Consider the following 26399-nt stretch of genomic DNA (forward strand, 5'->3'; position numbering starts at 1 on the left):
AACGTGAATTCTTACTTGTCTGGGGCCGATGGAAGGGGTCTATCATCTAATGTCCATAGTATTCGAGGTGGAGGAATACCAGTAGCCGCGCATCTTAATGCTACGCTTTGACCAATTCTAGTAACCGCTTCGCTGAATGTAGACACCAACCTTGGCGGTCTATCTAAAACCCAACCAATGAATTTCCACAAATTATAAATCTTTTCTAAGTTATATTATGGTGATAATTAAAAAAATATGAAAGGTTACCAGCAATTATTAGTTCAGCTCCTGCCACGGCAGAATCGGAATGATCGTGAGCAGTACATTGGTATAATCCTGCGTGATGAGAGTGAACTGGGCCAAGGGTTAGTCGAGATTGAGGGGCATGGAGAGGTCTCGCTTCGTGTTGCCAACTTAGAGTAACTCCACCACCCCGTCCACCAGTTACAGAACAGTTTAAGTGTCCGCTACCGCCTGTCCCTAACATCTGTAATATTTTGATACAGTTGGGTCTAGAATTCTAATGAAATACAATATATTAAGTTTTAGTCCAACAGAAAAAACTGGGAAGCATTATAAAAAGGACGGGGACTATTAAGCTTTCAAACAGTAATGACACTAGAGTATCCATTGAAAGTGACATTACATTTATTTATAAGATGAATAATACAGATATCTTACCAAAGGGTTAGGAGATACAGTCACAATCAGGGGATCATAAACGACGAGCCGGATCAGAATCCTAGGAGCCAAATCCGTCCCAGGGAAGCAGGCGTACCGCGAGGCGTGATGAGCGCGCGCGTTCGGCAGCACCAACGAGCCGCCCCGCACCATCCCCTCCCCTGCCACCGCCGACCACGAGCCCCCCGCGTCCTGCCGCTGCCAACTGACGAATTAATTTTGCTGTACTACGGGCAACGGCAGAGAACTAAAAGGTTTTGCTGTACAACGCATAGGAAAACCATTACGATGACCATAAACATTAAAATGTAAGAGTAGATATTAATTACTGTTAAAGCCGACAACATTTTTTAACTGTGTTTACTTAAAACATTATTTATAGATTTATTTTATTGGTAATTTGAAGGCAATATAATATACTGTACATATTTGCATTAACAGGATTCGAACCCAAGATAGATTAGAAAGTATAATCACTATCGACAATGCCACGTCATCGTGCTTACATTCATCATCTGCATCTTTAATCTTCAGATCTTTATTGCTGATCATGAAACCCTTTTTTACTCCCGCAAACAACGAACGTACCTTTATTCATTTATAACCTATATTGTGTTCCATTACTACATTCAACCATCAACCTGAATATGACCCATATCCTATACTTATATTGAATTTGTAGATGTGCAACTAGGTAACAAATCAAATTATTTTTGAAGTGAAAACTTCTTTAGCGGCGCTGTGCACTTTTTGTGATGGGGAAAAATGTTAAACTCGTAACAGGTGTCACGTGACCGTAAGACGTAAGACGGACACGTGACCTGATCGAAAAACTGTTACAATGTCATTGAGTTTTTCTTTATTGATTTAAATGCCATCTAGTGAGATTCCCTCTAACTGGTACTAATATAACTCGAGTACTAACAGTGATGTGCTTAGGGGTTACAAGTAATATGACGAAATAACGCTAGATGGCGTTAACCTCAATTATACATAGTGCTGCAGACATTTTGCACTAGTCATTGAGTTTTCACTTTTGTCGGCACTCCCGGAGTGCAACCCGTTGTTTTTTTTTTTTTTTTTTTATTAAATAATTTCGAGTTGTGTTTATAAGTAGTTGCACTAACTATGTACATATAAATTATAAACTGGAATTGATAACATATACCTACTATATATGTATTTGTAGTTTGTGATTGAGCGAATATCAGACAATCCCGAACTGACATTGTGTTGTAACCGCCAATTAAGTACCAGTGTCTTGTACTAACAGGATCGTTGTAGGGTGACTGGAGAGGGTTAGAAGTGATAGGCTCGGTGTCTAGTATAATAATTCCATAATAATAGCATTTATTCTATTACCTTATGCGTATATATACATGTATTTTATCGCTGATACAAGCAATATGCATTATGTCGCAGCAATCCATGAAGTTACCGTTAAACACTAAATGTAGTTGTTTACTACATTACACCTCCCCCGAAAGTCCGTTTCCCCCCCGGGGTGGCAGGAGAAAAAAAAAATGCATGTTACTTGCTTACATTTGTTAAAAAAAAAAAATTATGAAGTTATTTGATCTGATTGTCTTTTAGACAGGTAAAATAATTAAAAAAATTGATTCGTGGTTCAAACTTTTTGCTCTTTCTAGTGTCACTGTGAAAGGTAATGTATTAGAGATATGATAATATTGTTTTCATGGATCCTCCCATCACTGGAATTATTCTTAAACACATACAAGAAAATAATATAAAACTTTAACGGCTTTACTTGCTCTACTCTTTCTATAATACTTGTCATCTTATATCTATTGTCCATCTCATATTTTTCTCCTTATGTTGGCATGCTGCCTAACTGTCAAAACTATCGCCTTTCCCGCTCTTTTTCTAATAAACTGTACATATGTCATGTGTTGTCTGTGATGTCCATAACAATAAATGTTTTTGTTTTAGGTTCCCAGCACAATTCCTATCACCAAATCAAAATTATTCACCGAACATTCTTATCGTGCGTAGTACGTCTTAAAACGTCGTCATTGGCAAAATCCCTCCTGCCAATACACACAAGAGGGGAAAGCCATAAAAAAAAAAATATATATTGTTTTAAGAAGATTTTATTTGGAAAGAAGTATACTTGTCTAATGTTTGCACGTTTTAATGTTACAATGTTACTTTGATGCTTGGTTTTGTATTTTCATTCCGTTTTGGTATGCCTCAACGATAGCTATAATATAATGTTTTAACTAATGCCGGTCGGAGTCCAATGCTCCTAAACAATAAAATGTGGGCATGGTCACCCTACAAGTGTGGGTATGGTCACCCTACAATACCTTGTGCTACGCCTCTGTGCGTACACAAATTCATGGGAATCGTTCCCTAGGGCATGGTCACCCTTAAAAAAAAACACGGCATATCAGGCCTATCCTTTAGGGATATCCTGTACCTAGGCACATCTACATTAAGACAAAAAGGGTCTCCTACATCTTTCACGGAGGAATACGGTTGTTCTCACCATGATCAAGTATGAAGGACTTGTGCTCTAGCTGTATGAGGTCACATAACTTTGATGTGCCTCCACGTTTGCAGAAACTATTTAAGACCTCGTCTCCAAATTGTTGATTTTATCTAACAAAAAGGACTAGTTACGCAACGCTAACCTATCTGTATTCAACGATTATTAAGTGCTATACCGTTCCTAAGTGTATTTTTGGTGAAATAGTTATTTTAATTATTGTTTCCAAGCTTAATGAAATTACGTATTTATTTAGTTATTTCATATTCAATCACTGGGTAGCTAATCCAATAATTTCATAGAACATAACTTTTCATCGATAAGTTAATTGTAATAAAAAATTTGTTGCTAAGGAAATTTCTAAATGTGAGTATCATATTTCATTCAATGATTAAATAAATAATGTTAATTCGCGGCGAAGTCACGCGACCTAGTTAAATTTGGCTGCTATTTAACTGATCACCAGATTTAATAAAATTTAATACCAAAAAAATCTATTTTACCACCCTAAAATCATGAATGATCACCAAAATTATAACACCATTTTAATGTGAAATGATTACCAATTTTATTACATTTTACTATCCTTTTAAAGGAAATGACACCAAAATAATCATTATTAACCCAAAAATAGACAATGATTACCAAATTTCAATCCCCATTTTAATGTGAAATGATAACCAAATTTTTACATCTTGCTATCCTATTAAAGAAAATGACACCAAAATAATCATTGTAAACCCAAAAATAGTAAATGACCACCAAAATTAGAACTCCATTTTAATGTAAAATGATAACCAAATTTTTAAATCTTGCTATCCTATTAAAGCAAATGGCTCCAAAATAATCATTGTAAACGCAAAAATAGTAAATGATCACAAAATTGTAACCACATTTTAATTAAAAATGTGCAATCATTTAATATATCGTTATCCTATTAAATTAATTAATCCACTTCGTCACCTTTTTCTAGTAACATTTTATTTCTGTAACAGTCGCAGTTCTAACCTAACCTAACCCACTTTTCTAGTAGCATTTTGTTTCTATAAGGGTCGCAGTTCAAACCTAACCTAACCCACTTTTCTAGTAGCATTTCTTTTCTGCAAGGGTCGCAGTTCAAACCTAACCTAACCCACTTTTCTAGTAGCATTTCGTTTCTGTATGGGTCGCAGTTCAAACCTAACCTAACCCACTTTTCTAGTAGCATTTCTTTTCTGTAAGGGTCGCAGTTCAAACCTAACCTAACCCACTTTTCTAGTAGCGTTTCGTATCTGTATGGGTAGCAGTTGAAACTTAACCTAACCTACTTTTCTAGTACCATTTCGTTTCTGTAAGGGTCGCAGTGCTAACCTAACCTAACCCACTTAACTGATAGCAGTTTAACTTACTTTTCTAGTAGCATAACGAAATGCTACTAGAAAAGTAGATTAGGTTAGGTAGGTATGCGGTGCGGGCTACGGGGGGTTGAGCGGGAGGGGCTAGTAATTTTGGCATCAGTTTACTTTATTTGGTAATATGTATAAATTTCTTGGTAATCATAGTGGTTTATTTAGGTGAAAATATCGCATTAATTTGGTCTTCAAGATTTGGTGATCATTAATGATTTTTGGTGATCATTCAATATATTTGGTATTTGAATACAATTTGAAGTGCAGTCGTAATTAAAGTGGTGGTACTTTTGTATTATTAGGCCTTATTTTTTTGGTGTTCAGTAATTTTTTTTGGTAAGCATGATTTTTTTATTTAGGGTACCAAAGTATTTTTTGGTGGTCATTATATTTGTAGCCGTTAAATTTCAGCTGACGCGCGCGGTCGAACGGTGGCGCGTGCGACGGATATTGTGAAATTTATTGCGATGGACTACATTCGACACTGCAAAAATGAATGTAATCGGCTGAGAGTTTAATTATATACTTTTTTAAGTAATGAAAACGAGTTGTTATATTTTATGCATTTTACGTGTGACACTAGAATTACGCATGTTATCCGTATTTAGTCAGCGATATCCTAAGAAAAAGAGAAAAAAAAATAACATGATTTACCTCTACATTTTGATAATTAACAAACAAAAAAAACTACTATTAACCGTTACAGCTGCGTTACCGTCCGTCGCCATCCTCTTCCTCGTCCTCGAGGTGGGCTCCTTTCGTGCCGTTGCGGGATGTAGTGGGGCCGGAGTGGCTGGTACCTTGGTGGCAGCGGTTCTACGACTGCTACTGGTCTTGCGGTGGTCCCTGGTGGCTGCGACGGGCACTGTGGCTGCGATCGTGGCTGTGCTGGAGAATTGGCCAATATGCCATTACAATTGGGCAATGGGCATTGCGGCTGTGGTTGTGGTTGCGATGGGTGTTGCGGGGCATCGGGCGGCGTCGTCGCGCTTGGTGTTGGCGGTGGTGCCGGTGACGTGTCGGTTGTCTCCGTTACTCTACATGATCTGTCTGGGGCCATGGGAATGTTCACGGTGAAGGTGGCATTTAGCGTCACCTCCACTTTCCTGCTTCCATCATTATTCACAGTCACCCTTATCGACTGTTGGTACTGCACGGGGCAGGTCATCGTGATGTCGTCGCCCTCGACCGTGATGTTTATTTGTTTCGTGGCCATTTTTCTTCGTAATTGCTCTTAACAGGATAACAGGATAGAGTAGTTATGTATATGGTTTCGGTTTCTTGATTCTTGATTTCACTGAAGATTCTTCACTGGTACGCGTTGGGCAGGGTCGCCATGTACTAACAGGATCGTTGTAGGGTGACTGGAGAGGGTTAGAAGTGATAGGCTCGGTGTCTAGTATAATAATTCCATAATAATAGCATTTATTCTATTACCTTATGCGTATATATACATGTATTTTATCGCTGATACAAGCAATATGCATTATGTCGCAGCAATCCATGAAGTTACCGTTAAACACTAAATGTAGTTGTTTACTACATTACAGTCTGAGGAAAACGCAATTAGCATCAAATCGAGCGAAAATGATATTCATGCCATGTAATAGGTATACATATAGTATGCTAATCACGGTTTGTGCTATATTGGTTCTATTATGCTAGTTATATAGTATGCGAGATTTGACATAATTGACTTGGTTATGTGGTTCAAATTTCACGGATTTACTTGGCTAGCTCTTCGAAGAACAACTTACAGCCACCCCGAGTCTTACATTGGAGGTATCGAATGTAATTGAAGAATACAGTGTCGAATGGAAATCTGAACTCTAATTGCCCAAAGAGAGCCAATTTGAAGCATTAAATACTCTGGCTTAAAATTATAAGTCAATAGACTTGTTCTGGAAATCGACCTAACAGAGCCTACTTTTTAGGGTTCCGTACCCAAAGGGTAAAACGGGACCCTATTACTAAGACTTCGCTGTCCGTCCGTCCGTCCGTCCGTCTGTCACCAGGCTGTATCTCACGAACCGTGATAGCTTGACAGTTGAAATTTTCACAGATGATGTGAAAATTTCACTTCCTTCGTGCGCGAGTCCGACTCGCACTTGCCCGGTTTTTCATCGCATAATTTGAATTAGTTAGAACTCGACTAAAGAAAGATAGGTACAAAATAAATAAAAAATATATGAGTTATGATTTTGCTGGATTATTCTGATGAATGTTATTAATATTAAAAAGCCAAAGAGAAAATAAATAGCTTCATTTTAATTGGCAACGTCTGAGAGAGACCCAATTCAATAACAGATTCAGTACCAAGCTACTGCGCAAGCAATAAAAGTTTTGTTCAAAAACACATAATTATTTTACAGTTTACATTATAAATGGAAAATACGAGATCGATTTCATTTTTGTCATAGGCAGATAATGTTCAAATAGTTTTTTGGCTGAGAAAGCAATACCCGATCTCTTTTCTACAATGTAAGCTTTTAACTTAACTTAAAACATTTTTTTTAACTGTCAACTAATCAAGGTTTTGCATGGTACTAACAATAATATGGATAGTAAACATCTGAAATAAATAATATACATTCATTCTTTCAAAAGCCAATGACAACTAAACGACCTACATTTCGTTTTATAAGTATCTATTCTTCCTCACGTTATCCCGGCATTTTTGCCACGGCTCATGGGAGCCTGGGGTCCGCTTTGACAACTAATCCCATGATTTGACGTAGGCACTAGTTTTTACGAAAGCAACTGCCATCTGACCTTCCATTCCAGAGGGGAAACTAGTTCTTGTTCCATCACTCACTCACTCATTGGTACGAGCCGGGGTTTGAACCCGCGACCTCCGGATTGAAAGTCGCACGCTCTTACCGCTAGGCCACCAGCGCTTAATAAGTATCCATATATATTCAAAATTAGTATTATATCTTACACAAGCACTTCTCAACTTGGTAGCATTTTGCCGAATGAACTGTTTTATATAACTTTCGCAAATAAAACTAGATATAGGTATTACCTAATGGTGTGCCCACTCATGTGCCTGATAATGCAAGGCAAGATAGCTGTCTCGCCGGCTCGTGTCTCTATAGAGGTCAGTTCGATGTGCTCCAGCCAACTGCTATCTGTTAACACAATACGTACCAAATTATTATTGTTTCACTTTAACCTTTTAGAAAAGTGCTAAATTCAAGTTCCAGTTCAAATATACTTTATTCATGTAGGCCTAGCAACAAGCACTTATGAATGGTAAGTTGGTATTACATATATATTATTTTAAGCTAATTATCACAGCAATTTATTGATTTTAATATTATTCCATAATATTAACATTATATTGGATTATTATACAGATCAAATTGAATACTAAGAATTTTACAAAAAGATCATCAAATCAATTTTTTTTATACAAAATAAAATCTAAATGTCAAAAATACATACATTGGAATATCCATTTCCTCATCATTAATCAAATATAACTAATAAATAATGAACCATTACGAATCACAATTAATCCCACGTTGTTTAATCATTCTTGTATATAGTAATAATAATAAGCTTTAGAAATAAGGATAATACGCTTTAGAAATAAGGATGTAACGAGGGTCAACTGTTGGTCAGTTTGTATTTAACTTAAAAGAAAATAAAATACAAACCATCCGTGGTCAATTTGAGCGAAGGGCTCGCAGTGTCCAGGGCGACGCAAGAATATTCAGCTTGTAAATCTGCTTGCGTTAAATCGAGACCAAGTAGCACCCCAGCCCCGGATATCCAACGGGAGTCTGCAACAAAGAGACATATATACCTATACCTACATTTTGCAGAAATATTTGAAGCATGCGTCAATCTTATTCAATGTCAAGGTTAAATTTTTGATTTAAACTACGAGGTGGTAGGCTTTCCAACGCGCACGGTCCCAATATCATTTCGTCTTTCAGTAAATATGATGAAGGTTATACAGGTTGTAGAGAACCTTACCAGGTCCAAGGTACCCAGGGGTGAGAGGCAAGCCATCCTGGAGCCAGGAGATCTCGACGAGGCCAAGCTGAGGAGACACTTCGCAGCGCAGCACCACGGAGCCGCCAACCTTGGCTGGAGTCAGCTGCCGAGCGGTGTGGGCCAGCACATTGTCCTCCACTAAACAAAACAAAGGTTATCTTGTTAATGGAACATTCCATCGCATTTCAGTTGGTAGCTACTAATGCTAATTTTATGGTGATCTTTTACTCAACTTTAAAGAGATCGATGAGTTACCTCAAAAATTAAAAAAATGGGTATTTTTAGAAGCAAGTTTCATATTTTTAGCGTGCGTTCATTTGAAAGTGCTTTTTAGACTCATTCGTTCGTTTCTATAGAGCGAAAGTCAAAAAAACAGGATTCCAATCGATGAAATCACTACATAGAGTAAAAAATATTCAAGATTGCTAATTAATTACATTTTTGGTGGTGTACCCTTGTTTTGCCGACAAACTTTTCATCGAATATTATTTCATCGACAACGATTCATCGAAACGTTAGTACTAGTAATTTTGTTTGGCATTATTTTGTTTCATATACTATTTATTTCAATTTTTCTTACTGCGTAGAAATACTATTCAACGAATATTACTTGATCGCTAATTCGTTTCAAATTATTGTAATTGGCACAACTACTAAACATTGCAATTCATTTCTTGGACGTATTACTTTAAGACATGTTTATATGTCGTACTACACATTTATACATTTTTCTGTTGTAAGAATTTTAGATTTAGGTTAGGTTAGAACTGCGACCCCACACAGAAACGAACGGCTATCAAAGTCGGTTTAGGTTAGGTTAGAACTGCGACCCCACACAGAAACGAACGGCTATCAAAATCGGTTTAGGTTAGGTTAGAACTGCGACCCCACACAGAAACGAACGGCTTTCAAAGTAGGTTTAGGTTAGGTTAGAACTGCGACCCCACATAGAAACGAACGGCTTTTAAAGTAGGTTTAGGTTAGGTTAGAATTGCGACCCCACACAGAAACAAACTGCTTTCAAAGTAGGTTTAGGTTAGGTTAGAACTGCAACCCCACATAGAAACAAACGGCTTTCAAAGTAGGTTTCGGTTAGGTTAGAACTGCGAACCCACACAGAAACAAACGGCATTCAAAGCAGGTTTAGGTTAGGTTAGAATTGCGACCCCACACAGAAACGAACGGCTTTCAAAGTAGGTTTAGGTTAGGTTAGAACTGCAACCCCACACAGAAACAAACGGCTTTCAAAGTAGGTTTAGGTTAGGTTAGAACTGCGACCCCACACAGAAACGAACGGCTTTCAAAGTAGGTTTAGGTTAGGTTAGAACTGCGACCCTACACATAAATGAACGGCTTAAATTATTGTTACCAACCTATTTATAATTTGGCAAAATGAAAATGTCAGCCTTGTTAAATTATATCTTCAAAATTAGAGCGCAAACTTAAAATTGCCGCTTTCTCAAAATTATGTATGTCCAGATAAACAATTTTATATCTTAAACTCCCACATAGCTATAATCGCGCAGAGTGAGCCGACTGACGTGACTGCTTTTAGTTTCGATTACGAAATATTACAAATTGAAATAATTTTACGCGTAATAAATTTTATTAAATACAATCCAAAATGAAATAAGAAAACCCGTAAGGAAATACCACGATATAAACTATATACAAAATAACTCAAGTACTAATTAAAAGTCCCCCATTTAAATTTACTAGTGTCGATTCTTCGACGGAATAACTTGTCGATGAAATGAAAATACTTGAAACGTTGTCTTCGATATAACATTCGATGAAATGTTTGTCGGCAATTCAAGGGTAAACCATTTTTGGTAACCGATCTTGAAAAACGGTAGGTACGATTTCTCAAATACTCCCCTCTCTGAACCTATGGCACCTTAAGAAGATGGAAAAAGCTTAGAAATCTTTGGCATTACTGAGTCATCAAGTCCAAGGAGATGCTATTTTTACACGACTGCCCAAACAAAAAGAGTGTATTGCTTGAAGCGTTCATGTTTGTATGTATATATTTTAAAAAATATATTATCATGTTCTTTCCACGAAGTAGGTAAATACCTCAATTACTTTAAGTGCAGATCGGTAAAATGCAAAGTTATTTTTATGTTTTCCGTTAAAGATTTTATGTGAATGGCATCCTATTATTCAGTTACGACATCGCCTTTGTACAAGCAGTACCGAGTCGCGTTCATTTTAGTAATTGGTAACTGGAGACTTCTTTTATTGCTCGCTAAGAGAAATAAGAGGCGAAAAATAAAAGAATAACAGGCGTAAACAGGTATTCCAATATGATTGACCTTCCTGAAGGCTAATATAATTCGAGTCGTAATAAATATTCTTGTTTTAAGGTGGTTTTCATTTCTACTTATTGATATTTTCACTGTCTGAAACACACAGACTGAGATATTGCGTGCTTTGCTTCTTATAAAACTACATTTAGTATTATGATACAATGGACATGAATATACAATATTTTATCATGTACGTATTCACATATTATATTAAGACCAAATTAATTTCGTAACTAAATCCTGCCTTTCAGTGCTCGTGATACAGGTTCTCGCACGATTCGAGACTTATAAAACTAATTACTCGCAGTGTATCTTGTACATGCACAAATCTATTGATTTTAGCAAAATGACTTACGTCAAAATGATGTTCCCCATGACAGTTCATCTCTCTCTTTATCTCTTTTAGTTGTTTTACACGGCTGCCTAAAAAATAAGTGTATTGTTTTAAACGTATTCTTGTTAAATCAAAGTCACATTTTTAAATAAATTAATGTGCTATATTTAGAAAAAATATCTACAATCATTTTACGTGACATCTACGTACTCTATCCAATAATGTGCACTCATAGGGACCATCATTCGACGCGAGAGGTATAATGAGTATTAATCGGGGTCCCTTTGTTTTAAATAAATTTTTAAGTCATAATGGTCTAAGAGCTACGGAAATAGGTTTGCAATTTATAGAGCAACGAAATCCCTCTAGTTAGTGTGCCATACTATCATTATTATCCCGGCGCCTGGCAGCTGTTCAGCGGTGTGTGTGACAGTGGTTGGGCAACAAAGGGGTTGTAAAAACAATTGAAGGTCTGCAATTTATAGGGGACCGAAAACGGGACCTTATAGTATGTAGGTGAGGTGAGGTATGAGGTCCCGTTTTCACCCTTTGGGTAACGAAACACGATAAAATTTGACCCAGTAAATGATATGACTCGTGCATCTTGGATGTCACCTGCATGGCACTACTTTTCCTCCAATTATAACGCCTGGCAATGTTAACAGGTTTCTAAAAGGAAAATATATTTTTTAATTAGGTTATTCCTTAAAATGAGTAAATTAAAGCGAAGCCATTAAGTAGTCTAAAAAGCCCAGGTGTAGTGGGATTATTCGGTATTATCTAATACTCCCCAGCGTGTAAACTTTTTTACCTAGTGCCTATGGGCCATATGGGCCCGATTCGGATTTTGAAATAGACATCTATTAGATATCTTTTAGACATCACCAAGATACGATAACGATATGTTTAAGATCTAACCTGTCAAATTTGACATTTGCGCGATTCTGGAGATAATCTTGAACGATTTCCACAGGATATGACTTAGAGATCCAATTCACATCTAATAGATATCTTACTCTATCTAACGTTAAATTTACATTGGTTGCCCGAATTGCGCTGCAAAAGAGAACTAGTTGATATCTAAACTATAACGTATCTAGTTGATCTAGTACGTGTCGTCTCTTGTCAATATCTTGAAGTTCGAATACGGCAGTATGTCACTACATCATGAGAACCAAAATTTTAATAAATGGCAAGAACACCAATACACTTTAGGTACTTATATCATTAGGTATGGTTTTTAAACAAATTATTTGAATATTTTATGTTACGTAGGTACCTACATGTTTACGATATGTTCAATCGTGTCTGTAAGTTAAAATAGCCTTTATAAATCAAGCCATAAATTTACATATTACATTTAAATAAATCACGTGTCAGTGTGCAAATGTATGCACGTACGCTTGAACAACATTGTAGGTAACTATAGCGATATGAAAATTATAATTATTCATTATATTATAATTACATATATATTGAGATTTTTTATATGATTAATACGGGTCTCTATTGTTTCCCAAAAAGTTTTAGTCATAATTTATTGTTTGTCCGCATTTTCGTTAGTCATAATTTGTTTGGTTCAGAAACGCGTCGTAGAAACAAACTTTTCAGGATTGCCATAAAACAAACCTAACCTAACCTATAGGATAACCTTACAAAAATCCTGAAGAGTTAACGGTTTCAGTTTTAGCCGTTTTAGGACTAATGATAATATGACAAACAATACATTATAGACGGAAATAAGTTTGCAATTTATAGAGCAACGAAATCCCTCTAGTTAGTGTATAGTTAGGGTATAATTCGAATTTAAGAGAAAATATTATATACAGGGTGGAAAGGCACGACGATCCTTTCCGGAAATGGGAGATAGTTTAGCCTAAGCTCTATATTTTCTCCATAGAAACTATATTCATATGGGCAACCGTTTCTAAATTATGGCCTTTTAAACATCCATGCAAAAAACTACTTTGTTCTAACCCTAACAGGTGACAGGGTCAATGAACTTACTTGTAAACAATCAGTATACGACAGGAAATTATGCTAATTTGTTGCCATCTAACCATTTTTAGTCTGCTTACAACACGGTAAGAATCGTTGCAGGATTTTCGCTTTCTTAGTGGTTCCACTTGTTCAATACTTGAATGAAGTAGTTATGTTATTCCTTAATATTAAATTAATAATACTAACCACAACATTGTTTACAACGACAGTTCAAATGGTGACATTGACAACCACTCAAAAGTACGCAATCGTCTTATAAATATCTCTGGTTTCCTTGACTGATAAAAAGGTTTTAGTTTCTTAACACGTTTCACAAAATTATTTTCGAATAATTGGAAACTATCTAAAATAATAAAAAATTACACCAAATGAACTTGCAAAAATGAAATACTAAGAATAAATACTTCTTCAATACCAAACTAACAAACCTTTTTGCGTGGTAGGAAATAGACAAGACGTCTGATGTTTGAAATTAAATTTTCATTGAACTTTACTTATTTAATGTCATATTCTTCAAATAAAAATGCCGTTGTTTGATTCTCATGGCTATTTAAATTTGTGGGGCTGTGTAAAAGATATGGTGTACCAAACGGAATGTGAAACTGCGGACGAAATGAGACAAAGGCTAATTGGTGCTTTCTGCGGAGGACAATCTGCGGAGGAAAAATGACGAAGAGCATACACTATCGCATGTGCATCGACATACTCGGGCACGGGCTGCGGCGGCTTTGTAAGACACGGAGGTACATTTGAACACCGTATGTGAAGAGAAGATAGTGTTAAATATTGGCAAAAATTAATTATCTAAGAAAGTAATACAATTGTTTGTAATATTTTTGCATTCATTTGATTTATTTGACATTTATGCGTCATTCATACATCATTGCGATTCTGTCAACGATCGGAAAAAAGTGTAAAGTCCTGAGTTTTCCCGACGGAGATCTTTAATCTATAGCCGTGATGTGCACATGCTATAGGGTTGTCACCACAGTTAAAAAGTAGTAAATTTGCTATTTTTAATTTTTTACTCAATTAACGATTCTTACCATTACCAATCGTCTCTGTATCACTTAAACGACCTAATACATCCGGGAAGGATCGTCGTGCCTTTCCACCCTGTATAGTTGTCTCTCGTTGTTAGCATTTTTACATCCTTTTATTATTTTTTGTCGATATTAAAAATCTGGCAAAGCTTTACCGAGCATAGAGGACCGTTTCAATATCAATTTTCATTTTAAAATGCGTCGATGGTATTTTGAGTCATGCTTTCAAAGTAGTTTTACGAGTAACAGCGACGGACGAGCAGCAATGAGCGAAGTATTCGTATGAACATGTTTCTTTCAAAGTAGTTTTACGACTAACAGCGACGGACGAGCAGCAATAAGCGAAGTATTCGTATGAACATGTTTATTTCAAAGTAGTTTTACGACTAACAGCGACGGACGAGCAGCAATAAGCGAAGTATTCGTATGAACATGTTTCTTTCAAAGTAGTTTTACGAGTAACAGCGACGGACGAGCAGCAATAAGCGAAGTATTCGTATGAACATGTTTCTTTCAAAGTAGTTTTACGAGTAACAGCGACAGACGAGCAGCAATAAGCGAAGTATTCGTATGAACATGTTTCTTTCAAAGTAGTTTTACGACTAAAAGCGACGGACGAGCAGCATTAAGCGAAGTATTCGTATGAACATGTTTCTTTCAAAGTAGTTTTACGACTAACAGCGACGGACGAGCAGCAATAAGCGAAGTATTCGTATGAACATGTTTCTTTCAAAGTAGTTTTACGACTAACAGCGACGGACGAGCAGCAATAAGCGAAGTATTCGTATGAACATGTTTCTTTCAAAGTAGTTTTACGAGTAACAGCGACGGACGAGCAGCAATAAGCGAAGTATTCGTATGAACATGTTTCTTTCAAAGTAGTTTTACGAGTAACAGCGACGGACGAGCAGCAATAAGCGAAGTATTCGTATGAACATGTTTCTTTCAAAGTAGTTTTACGACTAACAGCGACGGACGAGCAGCAATAAGCGAAGTATTCGTATGAACATGTTTCTCTTAAAGTTACCTTGGCCCAGCAGTGGGACACACACATAGGCTAATTAAAAAAACCGGCCAAGTGCGAGTCGGACTCGCGTTTCTAGGGTTCCGTACATAAGTCACGCTTGACTGCACATTCCTAATAGGTTTTCCTGTTAAGTATCTACAGGCAAAGAACTATTTTGTGTGTTTTTTTCATAATTTTAGACCCAGTAGTTTCGGAGATAAAGGGGGGAATGGTAATTTTTTGGCTATTTTCTTAAATAACTTTGAACCTATGTATTTTAAGATTATAAAAAAAACATGTGCATCTTTGGGTCACTAATTTACATATGTGTACCAAATTTCAACTTAATTGGTTCAGTAGTTTCCGAGAAAATAGGCTGTGACAGACGGACAGACAGACAGACGCACAAGTGATCCTATAAGGGTTCCGTTTTTTACTTTTGAGGTACGGAACCCTAAAAATACCACCTCGTATTGCTAATTACTACTTAATATTATTAAGAAATGAACCAAGTGCTAAAAGGGAATGTTGCCGGTCCCATATTGGGATACACTCCTCCCATTGAGGGGGGAACTAAATCTTCTCGAGGCAGAGGTTTAGGGTTGGAGCCGGTGTAGCTTTAATTTGACGTTCATAAGCGCATTGTAATAACCGTAATTGAATAATAAATTATCTTTATCATTATCTTTATGAATATAAAGTGTAACTAGTAACATTATTAGTCTTATTTTTTTAGGGTTCCGTATAGGGTTACCAGATGACAGGAACTTTCCTGACATGTCAGGAATGGGGACGGAACACGAAAATGCCAGGAATTTTTTGAATTGATAATTTTGTTTAAAAAGTACCTTTTTATTAACTTAAATTAATCCAAAAACAAACATCCACTCAACTTATCAATAACTTCGTAATTATTAATTAACAAATCATTACTGAAGCATATATGTATACATACATATAGATCATGGTATAATAATATACTCCGCCTGGTACTCTATTCCGAGATTCGCGTATGACCTAACTGACACGGGCCTACGTCATCATGCTGTTTACAGGTTCTCAAACTTTAAAATGTGGGAGAATTTTAACCAACGGTGAAAATTATTTTAACGGCATTAATTTTAAGTTATTCATGTAGAAACATAGTAAAATAAAACATATCTAATGTATTAAATTAAACTTTATTTATCTATACAAGACAAACGTTTAAAAAACTAATTCACAGTTACACATTAATTACCAAGCTTACGACGTGAAAAGTTTGGAAAACACTGCGACTGCTGACACTGAGCGAGAAGGAAATAACAATTAACACGCGTTCGACAAGGATGACGGTCAGGGCATGAAGTTATCTAGATCCGAATTGTCAAATGTGACAGCGCTATCCTGTGTTGCCAGTAATGTAAACAGAATTACCCGAACGTCTGAAATTTCTTTCGTGAATCGGAAGATATTGCTAACGAATAATAAAAAATGACGTGTTATTGTAAAATTTAAGATAAAATACATTATAAATGAAAATTATAAAATTATAAAGAAATATTTTAACTTAGCTATAATGTACCCATGTAACATGTTATGTTGAAATAAAGTGGCAATGTTATTGTGACGTAGGCACGTGTCACTCTGGGAATAGAAGACCATGTTTTATTAGACCATGATATAGATGTTTTAGAAATCGAAATCATGTCCGTCCGTCCCCCCCCCGTCGTCAAAAATACCAATGTCAGGAAAAATATTCGGAAATCAGGAATTTTGTCAGGAAATTCTAAATTTGTATCTGGTAACCCTAGTTCCGTACCCAAAGGGTAAAACGGGACCCTATTACTAAGACTCCGCTGTCCGTCCGTCCGTCCGTCCGTCTGTCACCAGACTTGTATCTCGTGATCTGTGATAGCTAGACAGCTGAAATTTTCACAGATGATGAATTTCTGTTGCCGCTATAACAACAAATACTAAAAACAGAATAAAATAAAGATTTAAGTGGGGCTCCCATACAACAAACGTGATTTTTGACCGAAGTTAAGCAACGTCGGGCGGGGTCAGTACTTGGATGGGTGACCGTTTTTATAGATAATGGTACGGAACCCTTCGTGTGCGAGTCCGACTCGCACTTGCCCGGTTTTTTATTAAGTATCTACCTAGCAGTTTAAACGAGACTTATTGATGTCTACTTTATTGTAAGCTGCTATTATTCGCGAGAATACAATATTATTAAGTATATCATACCTAATCTGTTGGCTTCATGGTCGCGCTTTTATATCGTGTTAAGTATCGTCGTGGTAGCAAATATGTTAAGGGGCCCACTGATTAACAGTCCGCCAGACAGTATCGGCCTGTCAGTTGTTTGGAACTGTAAAAATTTTGTTCTAACTGACAGGCCGATACCGTCCGGCGGACTGTTAATCAGTGGGCCCCTTTAGTGCAGAGTGACGCATGATACGATAAGTGAAAGAAGTGCCACCACCATCCGTACGAGGTATTTTGGACATGCATGCTGCTTAATTATGGTTAAATACTATAAATTATTTTTCGTTTCCAAATGTAAACAATACAGGCTCGAGTTTGAACGCTTTCTGACTTTTCACAATTACTGCGATTATAAAAGGAAAATGGAAAAGTTTTTTATTAACCCTCACCCTTCTTTTGTGTTTATTTAAATTCAGAATATTCTAATCAGCTTTATAGATTAACTCAAATTATTGCTATTTTCTTTGTAATTATAATTTAATGATATTGACCGTGACCCGTGACATTGATATTGGATAGTTTTCATTATTATTACGATAATTGCAAAAAAAATAAGAAAGTGGGTAATGTTGTACAATTCAATATTTCATATCGATTATAATGTTACTCTTTTCATAGTTAAAAATTAATAGGTTATTTGTGAAAGAGACAATAATGTGTAATATGTTACTATCTGCCCAATTCGAACTTTAAAATACTTACGTCAAATATTACGGCTAGATACGATATGGATTAGATATGTCAGTGTCGAAAGTGACGTTTTTGTTTGATAACCGGGCAAGTGCGAGTCGGACTCGCGCACGAAGGGTTCCGTACCATAATGCAAAAAACGGCAAAAAAAAACGGTCACCCATCCAAGTACTGACCCCGCCCGACGTTGCTTAGCTTCGGTCAAAAATCACGTTTGTTGTATGGGAGCCCCACTTAAATCTTTATTTTATTCTGTTTTTAGTATTTGTTGTTATAGCGGCAACAGAAATACATCATCTGTGAAAATTCCAACTGTCTAGCTATCACGGTTCGTGAGATACAGCCTGGTGACAGACGGACGGACGGACGGACGGACAGCGGAGTCTTAGTAATAGGGTCCCGTTTTACCCTTTGGGTACGGAACCCTAAAAAAACCTCACATTTGACACTGACATATCGAATCCATATCGTATCTAGCCGTATTATTTGAGGCATCCTAAAGTTCGTATTGGGCCGTAATCTCATCATTAAAATCCGAACATCCTGACCCAAATACCTACCCTAGTTTTACAGGATCGTCATTAGATGTAGAATACAACGGCGAGGGCTCGAGTGTCGCCTCGCAGTCGATAGCTAGTCGTTAACGAGCATCCTCAACACTGAGTTGCAAGTTACAACACTAAAGTAGTTATACAGGGTGGAAAGATAAGTCGAGTCGGGCCCTGGAGGGAAACTACCTTAAATCCTTAAGCTGGCTCATTTTACTTAAAGGAGAAATTCCTTTATTTTTAAAAAGAAACAAAACTGCATTCGAAGTATTTTTCTTTTTTTCTTCAATTTGGCTTGTCTAAAAAAATCTTGAGTACTAAATATTAGTTTTTATGGATATTTTGTACGGCAGACGAGTGTAAGACCTAATGTTTCTTAGAGAAATGTTAACATTAACTGTATCGACTAGTAGAATAAAATTGCGAGTTTTTATTTTTTGGAATTTTTAGTCGGTTCGAGTCCCGGGCGAGGCAAGCGAGTTTTAGAAAATCTTTGAATGCAGTTTTGTTTCTTTTTAAAAATAAAGGTAGTTTCCCTCCAGGGCCCGACTTATCTTTCCACCCTGTATACCATCTTACTCGTTGTATTATAACCTACATTTCAACCATACATATTTGCAAAGAAAATACTGGTGACTAGGTTTATAGGACAAGTGATTACATATTTATAACGCTATGTCGCTTCATTTTATTATGTTTGTCTATTTTCAATTACGATAAATAATTCATTTCTAAATAAGCTACCATTTTAGTTTTATATCTATTTGTAACAACTATACCTTTTCGTTTTTAACAAGAACTGTTTTAGAAATCTTTCATAGAGTACTCAATACTGCCTACAAATTAGAGACAAACAATGTAGATAATAATTGTATTATCGTGAATTTCTTTCGAAGAACGTCACTTCATTCCCTTTTATTGGTATCCCGTATACTAAACGAGTTCAAGGCCATTGTTTTCGTCGGTTACCAAATAACACCTCTGTTGAACCATCATAAGCCTGAGCTCGAGGTCCGTAATAACTATACTTACTAAAAGATCAAGATCAAGACTTCAAGTGACAGGCGTGGAGCATTCCGCTTAGTAAGCATTTGTAATGATTGCATTAGCAAGCCAAAACTTCCCCAACCACCTATGCCTCACGAATTCGGCTACAATTTCTACATGTTCCTCAATCGGCTCTAACTTGCGCTCGACTTACTGATTTCATTTACCATATTTTAATATTTCTTGCTACAAGAGAGACTACAAAGGAATCGAAAAGCAACAAATGGGAATACAGCGGTAGCTTATTCTCATTCAAATGACTTCTGATCTGAAGAAAGTGTCTGGCACTTTGATGTTGTAATTTACCTTTAAACAAGTATGATCAATTGAATTGTAAACTTTGTTATGTCAGATTATTAATTTTGTTCATTTATATGTTATGACACACATCCACCGCACAACAAGACGAGCCAGGCAATTTAGGTCTGGCTAATGGCTGGAGTAATGACGAAAGACGAAACGAAAATAAAAATTCACGAATTTTTTTTTTACATAACGAGATAAAATGCCTGTAGAAAAAGTAGAGTACAATTTGGAAATAGGCCTCGCCTACGTAAAACTCCAAGGTGATTAGGAGGTGGAAACTTAGATTAGAGCGTAAACAGCTTCTTCGCTTACTTTTATTACCCCACCTAATGTTGTAAATGCGAAAGTTATGTTATCACTTTCTGAGCCAACTTTATGAAAAAGCACTTAACAAATAATAAATGTTATACTACGAGTATAATTATAGCAACCTTTTTGAAGATTGAACGTCTTAACTTGTTTTGATACTTATTTTGCCTTGCTACGAGTAACAGTGCATATCTAATCGAGTTTGGATTGTTCAGAGGAGGGGTAAAGCCAGGAAATTAAATATGCGACAAAATATATGATATTAACTGTACCTTTTACTCGTATCTCTATAATTCTAAAAATGTACTTCTGTTTAAAAAAAATCTCATTAGATACCTCTGCTATATCACCAATATATCACTAACTAATTTATACTAAAATTATACTGCTATGATATGCAGGGTATCGATATACATGTTTTCGTGATTTTTTTCTATCGAGCCAACTTTAACCGTTTGACATTTCGGTTGGAATCTGCCCTTACAAATATAGTCTAGTTTCCGTATGAATTTTTCCATTAAATTTATTTGCCCCTGATAACGTGTAAAAATTCAATATAAAAACTACAGTTTTACGTTAGCCGCCTCTAATAGCCCTTCTTAATATAAGGACCAAAGAATATAATACTCACTAGGAGAAGAACGGTAACTCCATACAAAAAAATGTCCCCAACCGTTTATACGTTTATACTAGTGGCGCCGTCTTTGTGTACCAATGGAACTAAAGTTGACAACCGGTTTAGCCTGGCGGGTATTGGTAGGTAGTAATTCTGTTGATAAACATATTTGTTATCTTCATATCACGAAATATATGCAAGATGCAAATATTACCCCTTGTTTGTGGTATTATCAATTGATTTAAATAAAAGGCATGTTTATGTTTATAACATTATATATATTATTTATTAAAAAATGTTTTACATATAAAAATATACACTGAAAACTGGCAACTGGCAACTTAATAAAAAAATAGACATTAATAAAGCGCATTCACAAAGTTTTCAGTACCTTTTATGCAAATAACATTAGGCATGCCTACCTATTACACTTTACACACAGATACACTACACTTTACATACGGCATTTTACACAGATTTCCAACTTGTATTCATACATTTCTTCACGGTTAATTAATACGCTTTCCAGATGCGTTATGACTCGGTTCCTTCTGAACCCACTAAAGTTGTAAATTTCACTCTGGCTGCTTCAACAGCCGTTGCTCCGCATTTAGCACATTTTCTATGTGCATTGCTGTAATCCATGTAGGTACAGACTTACAGTCTTAAGTGGTACGTAGCGGTACACGTTGTATGTATTATTTAAAGAGTTAATAAATAAAATTTTCGTTATGAACTTTAACCACAGCAGTTGGACAGAGTCATTGACAAATATATTTTTTATTATGGTGGGTAGACGTACCTACCCTCCATATATTTTATGAACATTGATAAAGACAGTTGGAAGCAAAGAATATAATACTCACTAGGAGAAGAACGGTAACTCCATACAAAAAAATGTCCCCAACCGTTTATACGTTTATACTAGTGGCGCCGTCTTTGTGTACCAATGGAACTAAAGCTGACAACCGGTTTAGCCTGGCGGGTATTGGTAGGTAGTAATTCTGTTGATAAACATATTTGTTATCTTCATATCACGAAATATATGCAAGATGCAAATATTACCCCTTGTTTGTGGTATTATCAATTGATTTAAATAAAAGGCATGTTTATGTTTATAACATTATATATATTATTTATTAAAAAATGTTTTACATATAAAAATATACACTGAAAACTGGCAACTGGCAACTTAATAAAAAAATAGACATTAATAAAGCGCATTCACAAAGTTTTCAGTACCTTTTATACAAATAACATTAGGCATGCCTACCTATTACACTTTACACACAGATACACTACACTTTACATACGGCATTTTACACAGATTTCCAACTTGTATTCATACATTTCTTCACGGTTAATTAATACGCTTTCCAGATGCGTTATGACTCGGTTCCTTCTGAACCCACTAAAGTTGTAAATTTCACTCTGGCTGCTTCAACAGCCGTTGCTCCGCATTTAGCACATTTTCTATGTGCATTGTTGTAATCCATGTAGGTACAGACTTACAGTCTTAAGTGGTACGTAGCGGTACACGTTGTATGTATTATTTAAAGAGTTAATAAATAAAATTTTCGTTATGAACTTTAACCACAGCAGTTGGACAGAGTCATTGACAAATATATTTTTTATTATGGTGGGTAGACGTACCTACCCTCCATATATTTTATGAACATTGATAAAGACAGTTGGAAGCAAATATTCATTATAAAACTTAATCGCATGTAATTAAGTTTTAAGCGTTTTAAGTCCCGTTTTATGATTCATATTGTATAAAATTCGTGATAATTTAAATCAGAGTTGGGAGCAATGTTGCTGTAGAAAAATGTTTTTATTTTTATTACTCGCAACTTTTTCCCGGAGGCCAACGCACACATAGAAGATTAAGGCGCACACATGCGCAATTATTTGGGGACATAACTTTCTTAGGAAGTGAACAGGCCTTGGTTGGAAGCAAATATTCATTATAAAACTTAATCGCATGTAATTAAGTTTTAAGCGTTTTAAGTCCCGTTTTATGATTAATATTGTATAAAATTCGTGATAATTTAAATCAGAGTTGAGAGCAATGTTGCTGTAGAAAAATGTTTTTATTTTTATTACTCGCAACTTTTTCCCGGAGGCCAACGCACACATAGAAGATTAAGGCGCACACATGCGCAATTATTTGGGGACATAACTTTCTTAGGAAGTGAACAGGCCTTGATAAGGACCCTACAGGATGGCGAATAAAATTAATAATAGACTCAAAAATTGGGAAAAATTCACAATTTTCCTTAGTACTGGGTGCTTTATTCATGTCTGTTCTTAAAAATGCCAAATATCTACGCATGATCTGGTGGTCTATTCAAATAGTTATTTCTTGTTGAACCAGACATTTCTGGTTGAAGAAATGTCACTGGTGACAGCTGACAAATCATATCCATAACCGTTCGCTGACAAAAAATTATTACCTCAATTGGACCTCCATAGAGCAACATGGATTTAGTAATACACTAGCGCCCCGCCCCGGCTTCGCACGGTTTAACAAGTTATACGCCTAAACCTTCCTCAAGAATCACTCTATTGATAGGTGAAAACCGCATGAAAATCCGTTCAGTAGTTTTTGAGTTTATCGCGAACGTACAAACACACAAACAGACAGACGCGGCGGGGGACTTTGTATTATAACTATTATAAGGTGTAGTGTACCTATTCGAAAAATAAAGAAAAAGTTTTATTTCAAATATTTACTTACCTCTGTTGATTAAAGACCTACGTATTTTCCTCTAGTATAGAGCAACCATTTGGTACATGTTATAAAAAATAAGCAACAATTTTTAATTACTTGAAACAAGATAATTTAAGATTCTATTTTCTTTTATTCTTAATAACTGCAATAACTTGCAAAAAAACGGCAAACAGCCGTTTTGTATAGTTTTCTTTAAACGTTACAAAATATGGTTCAATAATGGTCTGAAATATGTTCACATTCCGAATACACGATATTTTGTGTGTTTCTGCCAAAACTGTAGTTTGTATGATAATTAGATTTAAGTTTACACTGGATTGATTGTCATGAATGTCATGATCCACATTCTATGCATTTGGAATAACATCCATTTAGTTCGCTAAAATAATTCATCCACTATTTGAAATGATACACATATTTATTTACCTACTAAAAAAAATTACCTCGGGTGAGCCTTGGGCTGGCTCATTCCTAGGTCAACGAATAGGCATGCAGCGGGGTAATGTAGCCAGCCTCATGGGCACCCTTCCGCAGGGCACAGGCTTAGGGGACCTTTCATATGTGGGTATTTTTTCTATTGTTGTTTAATTTTTAAGTAGGTTTATTTTAATGTTAGTTTAGTTTTGTAGGTAGTTTTAATTTTAGGTTACTATTTATTATTTAATAAATATTTTTAATTGGATTAAACGAACCATATGGAATATTAATTCATCTCAGACGAATCAGCAGGCAAAATGTTTCGTCATGAACATTATTGCTTCCTCAACGTTCGCAAATGGAAGCCGCAGAATAAAAGAGACTTAAAAAATTACAATATCTGTCCCAGGAGGGCATCTTCATTTTAACAATAAAGCCATTTTCAATAAAGAACGCCGGCTCCGCTGTAACGAAGTTCTTTGCAAGATGAAGGAATAATGTCGCTCAATCTTTAATTAAAACTTTTAGCTGCTGTGTAAAAAGTAATTGGACTGAATATAGAATCCCATAAATTATAAATATCTTCTTAATGAAACTGTCGTTGCGTTATAGATACTTTTTTCGTATAGTCACTACACCTTATAAAACAAAGACCCCCGCCGCGTCTGTCTGTTTGTGTGTTTGTATGTTTGTTCGCGATAAACTCAAAAACTGCTGAACAGATTTTCATGCAGTTTTCACGTATCAATAGTGATATTTGAGGAAGGTTTAGGTGTATAAATTGTTAACCCGTGCGAAGCCGGGCCGGGTCGCTGGTTAATATATATTAGGTAAGTAATAAATAACGAAAGTAATATTTATTATTTGTTTGTTGGCTATTATTAAGCATATTATATTGTCTTTTTACGGCCATTAAATATAATGAATATAATTATTGTGGCTGTATTCATTTTACACGCTTTAAAAAACACGCGGCGTACTTCATCTTAGCATCACGAGTGGAGCTCGTGATCGGCTGAGGTCTGAGTGCGGCATTGGATTATAACGTCGGCGTGCAAAGTGTTAATTTAAAGATTTAATGGAGCGATTTTCGTACATAACCGTGGAACCATTAAAATCGTGTCATGTCCAATTGTCCAAGGTTCGATACCTATAAAGTACTGCTACACAATTAGGTATATAATTTTTTACTAAACACGCGACTTGTAGGTCCAGTCCAAAATAAATATAGGTAGATATCTTTCTTGTGTGCGAATAAAAAAAATAACCAAAAAAACACATTTATTTATCTCTTTAAATAGGTAATCATGTTTTCTTCTACCACTCAAATAAACAAATTACCAAGTTTTACTCATTATGTTTCCATTAAGTTATTATTATTAACTTCCAAGTCTTGCCTTATTAATAAATATTGGATGGGTATTTAATAACGTAAAAATTTGTAAAATGACTTGTTAGAAATCTCTTTGACATCCTTGTAACTTTGGCAAAAGTTTCGTTATTATGTTAATGTTATGTACTTACTCTTTAAAATATTCATTTCGTGGCCTTATTTTTTCCGCGATTCGCGAGCGAGCGAACAAAGACAAGTTACCTTATTGCGAACTGGCTCTAATGTCATTTGATCCCTTAATTAAAAGTTTTCCGCGTAAAAAACTCGCGCAGCCGTGGGCTGTTTTCATTTTATTCCATATTTCCTCGCTGTGTAACGGAAAGTTAATTGGTCCAACTCGACTCGAAGTTGTAATTTGTTTTGCCCTCTCCTCGTCCGTCTGTTTATTACGCAAGTCTGTTGTTTACAGTTTCCATAATTTTCCATTACGTATAATCTCCTACGTCGAACTGGCGTTTTTTAATATCTCAAAATAAAGGAATGTGGGTGGAATTTGCATATTTTTTCCTTTATGCGCAAATCTTTGTTTCTAATGTAATTTGCGTATTATGACTTTGCTATTCCTCGTTACTGATTAAACAAATATATTTTTTGAATAAGGTACTCAGGAGTTGAAGAGATATATCGTGAACCAATGCAAGGCTTATTTCGCCTTTTTGATCATGGTGTCGCCAATATTGCGCTTCGTCTTTTATAGGTAGGTACAAATTATTAAGGACCACATTACATGAAGAAATTAAAATGATACTGATAATGAAATGTAGAACTTTTCTAAGTAAACAAACTGGTAGGTTTACTCAAATTCATAACGTCACGATTCACGTTTATGAC

General features: G+C 35.8%; 1 protein-coding gene across 2 annotated transcripts in view; it reads right to left on the reverse strand.

Moving 5' to 3' along the window:
• Positions 1 to 26399, reverse strand: part of LOC134791637 (cell adhesion molecule Dscam2-like) — an 89472-nt gene that overhangs the window by 37095 nt on the left and 25978 nt on the right. For both annotated transcript variants that reach the window (XM_063762691.1, XM_063762690.1), the window contains exons 4-9: positions 8545 to 8703; positions 8223 to 8348; positions 7586 to 7691; positions 664 to 868; positions 250 to 469; positions 16 to 163 (exon numbers count right to left, since the gene is read on the reverse strand). In XM_063762691.1, coding sequence (XP_063618761.1) covers positions 16 to 163; positions 250 to 469; positions 664 to 868; positions 7586 to 7691; positions 8223 to 8348; positions 8545 to 8703 — 964 coding nt within the window. The remainder of the gene's footprint in view (positions 1 to 15; positions 164 to 249; positions 470 to 663; positions 869 to 7585; positions 7692 to 8222; positions 8349 to 8544; positions 8704 to 26399) is intronic.

Source organism: Cydia splendana, chromosome 6 (genome assembly GCF_910591565.1).
Source record: "Cydia splendana chromosome 6, ilCydSple1.2, whole genome shotgun sequence".
In the NCBI taxonomy this organism is placed as follows: domain Eukaryota; kingdom Metazoa; phylum Arthropoda; class Insecta; order Lepidoptera; family Tortricidae; genus Cydia; species Cydia splendana.